This window comes from Malus domestica, chromosome 03, assembly GCF_042453785.1.
Source record: "Malus domestica chromosome 03, GDT2T_hap1".
NCBI lineage: Eukaryota > Viridiplantae > Streptophyta > Magnoliopsida > Rosales > Rosaceae > Malus > Malus domestica.
Window position 1 is genome coordinate 7,100,117 of NC_091663.1, and position 9,308 is coordinate 7,109,424.

At 33.2% G+C, this 9,308-nt stretch overlaps 1 protein-coding gene across 3 annotated transcripts; it reads right to left on the reverse strand.

The window, feature by feature from the left end:
- Nucleotides 1–1,461: 1,461 nt before the first annotated feature.
- Nucleotides 1,462–8,974, reverse strand: LOC103420444 (tropinone reductase homolog At1g07440-like). 3 transcript variants are annotated; one of them, XR_011578764.1, is made up of 6 exons: nucleotides 8,521–8,816; nucleotides 7,686–7,893; nucleotides 4,988–5,872; nucleotides 4,649–4,854; nucleotides 3,825–3,931; nucleotides 1,462–1,903 (listed from the first exon to the last, which is right to left on the reverse strand). XR_011578764.1 is itself a non-coding variant. In XM_008358514.4 (5 exons), exons 1-5 carry the CDS (start codon nucleotides 8,592–8,594, stop codon nucleotides 1,715–1,717), a joined length of 795 nt encoding a protein of 264 aa, XP_008356736.2. In that variant the 5' UTR covers nucleotides 8,595–8,974; the 3' UTR covers nucleotides 1,462–1,714. The 3 variants fall into 3 exon arrangements, 1 of the variants encoding a protein (XP_008356736.2); XR_011578763.1 differs by having other exon boundaries at nucleotides 4,649–5,872; XM_008358514.4 differs by lacking the exon at nucleotides 4,649–4,854 and having other exon boundaries at nucleotides 5,656–5,872; nucleotides 8,521–8,974.
- Nucleotides 8,975–9,308: the final 334 nt, after the last annotated feature.

A 9,308-nucleotide genomic window follows, 5' to 3' on the forward strand; every position in this document is an offset into this window, starting at 1 on the left:
TTGAAAACATAACCTTTTATTCGTTTGTACGTCACATCTTTAGGGTAAAATTAGATATCAACTTTGCAAATATACTCTTACGTTCTTCCATTTTCTAACCATACGGCAAATGGACCCGAATTACCCGATGTATCTTCAAGTTGGATTTAGAAGTTGGGCCATGAAATGAATTTCTTCAGGCCCTCGTAGAAGGACTTCCTTTTAAGAAATGATTTTAGCACATATTATTTTCTTTCGCACTCCTGATTTTGTTTGTAGTCAAATAATTGAATTAATTAAAAAGAAATTAAGGTAAAAATAAGGTGATGCATACGGAATTACAGTCTATAAGTGTGAAAGTCATTGCCCTTCTTTGAATTAATTTTCTTTTTTGCATACCTGTTTTGATCCTTTTTTGCACACTCGGCCTATGTACCTGTTTGGACTCATTTTCGAACCATCAAATGCACTTTAGGCCGTTTAATGAAGAGAAAAACAAGAGTGTTAATGACAATTATCATGATCTTGGGTTTATTTTCGACCAAAAAAACAAAAACAAAAATGTCATATGCAACTTTATAATGCATGATGAGTTTAGTATGGAGAGACGTGTGATCAGGATAATTTCAAAAGTAAATTGAACTTTTGAAATATAATATATGAAAGACTCCTTCATATGTTAAGTTTGAAAATTCGTCAAATATAACAAGACAGTGTTACTTAAAACAATGTGTTAAGAACATGAATTTGGCATTAAAAAATATTTTTATAAAATAGTTGGACTACTTGCAAATTGACTATATAAAGAATTGAAGATTAAAGGACCACTGTTTCAAAGACGCTATTGGGGCTAGAAATCAGAAAACAAATGGAAAGTAATATAGAGAGAGGGAGACAACTTTCAACTCCATTAAAGTTTTAATATGTCATCTGCGTTTGAATATGTACCTGAATATGTGTTCATAAACTCTCGATATACAATGTTTCCCCCCCAAAAAAAGGATATTAAAAGCCCGAAACATATGAAGTTTTGAGAATACTTGCGAGCAAATTGTCCAAACAATATTGATATGGGTTACGTAATCTTTGGAGGGGTCAGCTGAAGTTGGATGTATAAAATATGAGATAACGAGGAATGAGTTTGCTGCAGAAAAAAAAAAAAAAAAATTGAGATGAGCAGCAATAGAAACATCAAACTGTTCGTATACGTACTCACACCTTGTGATTTGAATTTCGTTTGATGCCTAAGATTAGATTGGATAACTATCTAGAGTTTAATATATATTGAATGAATAAATGGATATTAACTTCAAGGGATTATATTTTCTTGATCACTAATCTATCTTTCTACTTAAGTTTGGACAAAATTTGAAAGTTGACATTTTTTCTTGTCAAGATTTTATAAAGGGACTGCAGCAGGCACTACTAATAAACCAGACACCAATATTGTCACAGGTTAACTACTTAACCAAACATAAAAAGTTTAATCACAAAAGACCTTAATATAATTAGAGTAAAACCACTTAATACATTACAGTTTCAAACCAATTGTCAATACTAACGAGGTTTGAGAGCTCCTCAAATAGAGTGAAAACTAGATGCTGACCAAATGGTTGGCGATCTTTTTACTTGCTTATTTCATTAGAACATTATAACGTCACCTTATTAGGCTTATTTTCACGTAAGCTTAAAGCACAACCACTTTGGAATTCGATAGATGAGACATGTTTCCAATTCATACTCCTTGGAAGAGCACGCCATTGACACTCACCCCGCCGTCGACAAGAAGAGTTTGCCCAGTAATGTAAGAAGCTGCAGGTAGGCATAGAAATGCTACCAGCGAAGACACCTCCTCTGGCTCCCCAGGACGTCCTAAAGGGCACCGAGAGTTTATCATCTCCAATGCCTTTTCATTTCCGAGAAACTACATGTACAGAAGAGCGAATGGATGTAATATATCAGTAATTGTTTAATAACTTGTCTAGCTCTTCAATAGAAAATAAATAAAGGGTGACTTTAGATGTAGTCTCTAGTTATCAATATTATTTCACAGAAACCTTATTAGTTTTCAGTTATTTATTTATTTATTTTTTTTTATTTTTTTATCAAAGTATTTGGACTTTGTGCAATGCATCATATTGATATTAATGTATTTCCATATCAACTATTTCTTTTTAAAATTCCTTAATTTATGGATTTCAAGTTTTGTAATAAATTATTCCCTAAAAAAATATAAAAGGCACACAATACACAGTAAAATTTGAAACCAACATAACATTAATCTACCAACAATCAAGCGGGTACATTCTAAACACATAAAAAAAAACAATGTACACATAACATTGGTCCTCATGACACGGATCCAAAACAAGAAGTGCAATATATATATGGATACATTTTGCATAGAATATACCCATGTGACCAAAAAATGCATTCAACTCATATATGGGTACATTCTAAACTCATAAAAAAAGTATTGTAAATTTGTACCCATTATGTACTCCTACAAAATTGTTGAGGCATGTGTTCATGGAGTAAAAGATGACAACGAGGAAGAGGAGTGACTTCAATTGCACAAATTAGATACATTAGGTGTTAAATAGACTTTTGGTCTGAACTAATCATAGTTTGTTTTGCCTAAAATGTAGGAATTGATTAGATCTAACTAATCTTACGAAAATTTGGAAAGTAAATGAATTAATTATATTTGATTGGTGATATAAAGTTCAACCGAAAATAAAGTACAAAAACAAAAAAAAACAAAGTGTTATGTTTAAATGCAAAAATGGATAGTCAAAGGACTTTGATCATAAATCAATAAGGTTTCAATAAATAAATATTAGTGGGTTGGGGTTGGATCTTAATTTTTTTTTTTTTTTTTTTTGAAGAAAGATCTTAATTTATCTTAATAAAGACTAGAAGTTTATTTTTCTTTTCATTTTCATGTTTTTAATACTTTTGATTGTTCTAGTTAGAATTATAGCACATGATTGTGTAAATCCAAGTAGATTGTGTTTAGGATCCTTATGTAATCGAGAAGATCTTAGGATTTTCTTACTTATAGAGCAAGTAAGCCTTTTATCTTTACTATAATTAAGGCACAAAAATAGGGAGAATAATAAACATAGAACTTTCCTACACCTCTCTTTATCTCTTTGCTGTCACTTCCCTCTCTCTCCCTCAGTTAAATTTTGGCCTACAACATTGATTTTAATTTGAGCATGGTTATTCTCTTAATGTGAATTCACAATTACTTCACTTACAGTACTAACCTAATAAATACATAATGGATAAAAGTGTATACATATTTTTTTTGTTTTGTTTCTTACTCCCACGAGCAAATCCAATTTTTATTTTATTTTAAATTTACTATTATTAGGGAAAATAGAGAGTTCAAAACTATTACAATAATTTAGGAAAGAGGGAGTTTCCGAAACACATGGGTAGAAATCCAACACCTTATCCACTATAATATTGGACGGCATGCAAAAAGAAATACAAAAACAAATCCAATTCTTTCAAAATCAAGAGTTGAATTCCTCATTGTGTATGAGCCCCACTAGTGTTGTGATTCCTCCATGTTTTTTAGTCACAATCCAACTTCTTATTCTGATTTGATTACGGACATTTGAAAGATCCCATTAATGAATTGTTGACGGGGTTGAAGTTAAAGCATGCTTAAGGACATTAGATGTAAAAAACTTGGAATGTAAGTGGTTAAGAGAATTCACCTATATTCCTTAGGTCCTGTTTCGATTTTCCTTCTCAATATCGGTTGTATTTAAAAATTAAAAACAAATGAAAATAAAAAAGCATGCACAAGCACGTGGTGATAATGATCTTACCATATCACCAAGGGGAGTGGCAATGAACCAAGGTGCAACACTGTTAGTCCTTATGTTATCTTTTGCCCACTCACATGCCAAGTTTCTTGCTAATTGATTTATTGCACCTGAGAGAGACAATATAGAAAAGCCACACAATTTAAGCTCGATTGTTAATGCGGGGAGGAAAACAGAGGGAGGATTATTGAAATCTCAAGCACAACTAGACCTAAGGAACATATAAAGAACTAGTCTATGTTTACATAAAATCATTCAAAATACATAATTCCTCCTTCCTTAACCATTCTAGCATTTTAATAGGCCTAGCAACAACCTGATTAAACACTAGCACAACTTCCTTGTCACTACAACATAAGAAATAATAATCACCAAACCAAGCCAACCATATAACTAAAAAACACAATATTCTAAATACTGGATTACTAGGGATATTAACTAGATTTGAAAACTTAAGGGAACATCCCAAATATCAAGATCCCTACTTAATCAACCTCCTTAATACACTAAATCAGACTCCTCTGCTTGGAAAGAATTCGTCCTCGAATTCATGTCGTGTGTTGAAGAGAATCCCAAGCAGTCTTCGATTACGCATAATTTGTTTCTTGACCCTCTTCGTTTGAAATTGGCACTGTCCACTCCAATGAAAAGGATATTTAGAATTTGCTTGTTATTGGATTTCAAAAATCCTCTATCTTATTTGGCTTTGCCACCCAAAGATTCCTTTCACCATATTTCATCTCATTAACAACAACTAGTTTTTTGGGCAACTTCACACTAAAGGCATAAGCTCCAATAAAATCCCCTTGTTCACTAATGCAATTTACCTTGGTGTGGAGCTCGCAAATGGCTCTCTCATATTCAGTTGCACGTTCAAGAACTCTACCAATCATATCACCAAAGTTGACACAACCTCCGTCAACCTCATCAAGCAATTTGAAAAACTCCTTATTTGCATCCACATGAACAACTGCCGAATTCTTTTCTTCAACTCCACAAAATTCATCAATCCCAAATTGTTCAGTTTTGCTTACTAGAAAACAATTCACAATCATCTTCGAGGAAACAATCAAATATTGGTGGTAGATTTACAATCAATGAATCTGACACAACAAAATAACCTCCACAACTTGAACTCAAGAAGTTAGCTTTATCACTTGAGTAACCTGGCTTTAACTCTCTAGATTTGTTGCTAACATTTTCTTGATCAAGTTGCATGGTTAGGAGTTCGACTTGTCGTCATAGCTCTTGAATTTCGTTGTCACTCGCATTCCTGTGATTTTCCTGCACATGGTAATCACACCTTCCTCTAACGTTCCTTGTTGCCATTTAGATAAATGATGCCGAAGCTACCCAAAGAGTGTAGCAAAGCTCTAATAACCAAATAATGCGGGGAGGAAAACAGGAAGAGGATTATTGAAATCTCAAGCACAACTAGACCTAAGGAACATATAGAGAACTAGTCTCTGTTTACATAAAATCATTCAAAATACATAATTCCTCATTCCTTAACAATTCTGGCCTTTTAATAGGCCTAGCAACAACCTAATTAAACACTAGCACAATTTCCTAGTCCACTACAACATAGGAAATAATAATCACTAAGTTCCAACCCAACCATATAACTAAAAAACACAATATTCTAAATACTTGATTACTAGGTATATTAACTAGATATAAAAACTTTAAGGACCATCCCGAATATCAAGATCCCTACTTAATCAACCTCCTTAATACACTGCATCAATTGTTCAACTGCATGCAGAACACAGACGATCCATTGATTTTGTTTTCATATAAAGCTCAAAACTATATAAGGAAAATAATTACGCACCTTTAGTTGCAGAATATATAGTTCCAATATTTAGTGAGACCACACCAGCAATGGAGGACAACAAAACGATGTTAGCGGATCCTGAAGCTTTGAGCAGAGGATGTGAAAGTTGGCACAAATGGTAGGCAGATTCAAGATTGGTGCTCATTAAGAATGAGTAATCTTCAGCTGTGTACTCTAGTGTTGCTTTTGGTCTGTTAGCCCCCACATTGTTTATCTACAGCCACACATTTTTGGAAAGGTTTAGTATAAACACAACAATTTTATCCATAGATTGGACGACTAATTAGCACAACCATTATCATCACAATTATCCAATTAACTATGAGTGCTGATATGCCACACCATAGTCTTATTTTCCATGCACTTTTTAATGAAATTTTTAATATGAAATTTAACCTTATATAAAAGACTTTAAAAGCCCATTTAAAAATTATTCCTCTTACATATTTTTTGTAATCAAAGAAAAAAAAGACTAGAAAAAAATTTTAAAAACTGAAATGAAAAACGAATCAAGTTGTCCATCAACCTCCCAATTTTGTCCCTTCATCCCTCAGCCCTTTCTAACTGTTTCATCCCCCTCCATCTTCTATATCTTCCGTCCACCCCACCCATCCCAAATTTTCTCTCTTCTTTTGTCCCTACTTTTCAAACCTTAATTCTAAATTGAAACTCGGGAATAAACATGGATATGAATCTTAAATTCAGATCTGGTAGGAAGAGAAACAAAGAGATAGAGAGAAACAAAGAAAAGAGAAAAGAAAAAAAAGAAAAAAAAGGAAGATAACTTTCCTAATGGCAAAGAGAAAATGAGTTTTTATTGTCATATGTGGTGCCTGGTTGTGGTTGCCTTCGGCTGGGTTGACCATAGACGTTCGTAGCTATTCTATTTTAGGAAACTAAATGGATAGGAAGAGAGTGTTTGGTTTTTTTAACTTTTATAATGTGAAAATATAACGTGACTATTAACGTTTTTTAGGCCACTAAAACCCCGGTCTCAAATGCTATCCAATCTAATTGTACTGGTCCTTTTATTTTTTGTCAGAATTGTGGTCATGCTGTAATTGGTCTCTTGTCTAAACGAGGTTATTATGGAGGGGGGAAATCACGCAAGTAGATGATCCTATTTTCAAATACTATATCTACAATTTATGGTAAACAAGAATATAACTTGCATTCTCTTTTTGAGAATGATCACGTTCATTCACTTGCAAATAACATATTTTCACCGCATAAATAAATAAAAATTAATATACTATCATGGTCTCAACTTTGTTGATTCAAATTATTATTGGACGACCATTATAGATTAGAGAAGAAAATTAAACTTCTACTAACTTCAAATTCTTAATTTTTCCCAGAAAGTGAACTTTTCTCGAACTATATAGGATCCAAGACATCTTGTCTGCTACTACCAAATTACCAATTCAATTTTCTCCATGACAAAAAATCCATAACAAAACAATAATAAAGCCAAAACTGAGTACTTTGTGAAAGTTCTATAGTATATCGGTGTATGGAATGCTTGGTTCCTTGAGCGGCTAGATTTCTATTGTACAGTTTGATACTTTTAATCTAATTGTTCAAATATCAGTGCATCTCGTACATTTGGTATATTGTAGGAGAAAGTGTGAATTTCAAAGGCTACACATAGCTCCTACACTCGCTTAATTACTTGAAAACTCTTCTTATGGATAATTGACTAATATTTGATTCATTTTGTTTCAAATGAGTTCATCCCTAAACTCATCTTAACCTTCAAATTCATGAACACACATTAATCTTCTAACTTCATCATGTATTGACCTCTCTAGATGCCAACCGTTGTATTAATTAACTTCTAACATTATCTTTGATGAAATTGTTGCCAAAACTTTCAACATCTTTAACAGAATATTTAAGAGACTTAATGGAAGGGAGCAAAATGGTACCTGAAAATATGTTTAAAGGCCAAATGGGTCAAAATGACTTTTGGAAGGTAAAGTGAGATTCGAAAATACTTTCAATTAATCGAGGAGTCCTGTACTTACAAGGATGTTAAGTTTCCCATCAAAGAGTGATGAGACCTTGTTTATAAGTTCCTCTCTTTGGGTTTTGGACACCACATCACAGACTGATCCAGTAACTTGAAAACCCTTCTTCTCCCATTGACTCAGGCAGTCATTGAGGTCAACTTCAGTTCGGGCACAAGTATGCACAATTGCACCTAGCCCGGCCAATTCCTCCACTATAGCATACCTGTATAATTACATTATCAATTTTAACATAGAGCAGCAAAATTAAGAAAAATCTGAAGCATTGGCCCCTGAATTTTAGTTAAATTGGAGATTAAACATTTGTTGGCATCCATCTCTGAACTTGTTAGTGGAGCAATGGTCTTAATGGGTAACTCCCTTCCTTGTCCTTTATTTTTGCACTTATTTTCCCTTACTTATCCTTCATTTTAGACCCATGTTCTAGCAGTATTACCCAAAATAAAAAAATTGCTTTATGTTGTGATAAGTTTAGAGATTAAAAGGAGTTGAGCCAAAATTCAGACCAAAATTCCAATTTAGTCAAAATTCCAATTTATTTTGCCCTTATTTTCTCTTATTTGTCCTTCATTTTGACGGAAGTTCTAGCAATATTACCTAAACTAAAAAAAAATTGCTTTAAGTTTAGAGATTAAAAGGAGTTGAGAGTCAAAATTCAAAGACTGATAGCCTAATTTTCTTGTAAAATTGATTCAAACTCATAATTGTAAAATAGATCGAAGAAAACAAGGGACAATTGAAGAAATAAAGAGAATATTACATTCCATGTAAAGGAAAATTTGAAATTAAAAAAGATTAATAGTCTTAATTATCCAGATATAGAGAAGCTAACCCAATTCCTTTGGTTCCACCAGTGACAAGAGCTGTCATTCCCTCTAGCGACCATCTTCTACCTCTGCTGTTCATCTCTCTCTCTCTCTCTCTCTGTCTCTCTCTCTCTCTATTGTCAGATAGTAGGTGACCAGGACAAGCTACACGGGGCGTAGCTGATTGAATCCTGATAATCCCAACACAAACACAATAACCACTAGTGCTACTAGTCTTTGCGGTGAACTTTGTAGTTATATGATGATTTGGGTTGCTAGAGTCCAACGATAAAATTATTACGCCATGAAGAAACAAGGGGGAAAAAAACAGAAACAAAAAAGAAAGCGCACAGTTTTATTTGCTTGTTTTGATGTGGCAGACTTGACTCATATGTTAAGGAATTAATGTTAGCGAACCAAATTTTATCATATTTGTTGAAAAAAGTTTTAGTAAAGACTTATTTTTTCTATTTTTTATACAAGCGAAGTCAAACTTAGTTTAATCAAAATTGTAAAGAGAAATTCAAATTCAAAAAGCACATTTGCTATAAACATTATGGATATCTCTACCTATATGTGCATATTGACTCCTTATTAGCTGGCTTGGAAGTATAGATGATATTGCTATCAACGAACGGTGCTGTAATTTTGAATTATATGCCAAAATCATTACCACTATGCATACCCACTTTTAATCTATAATTGCATGCTGCTTCATTTGCAATAATATATAGTTTAGTCCTGTGGATAGGCTGCTCCATATGCAACAATATTAGCCCTGCGGACAGGCTGCTCCAACAACCTAATTGTCTGC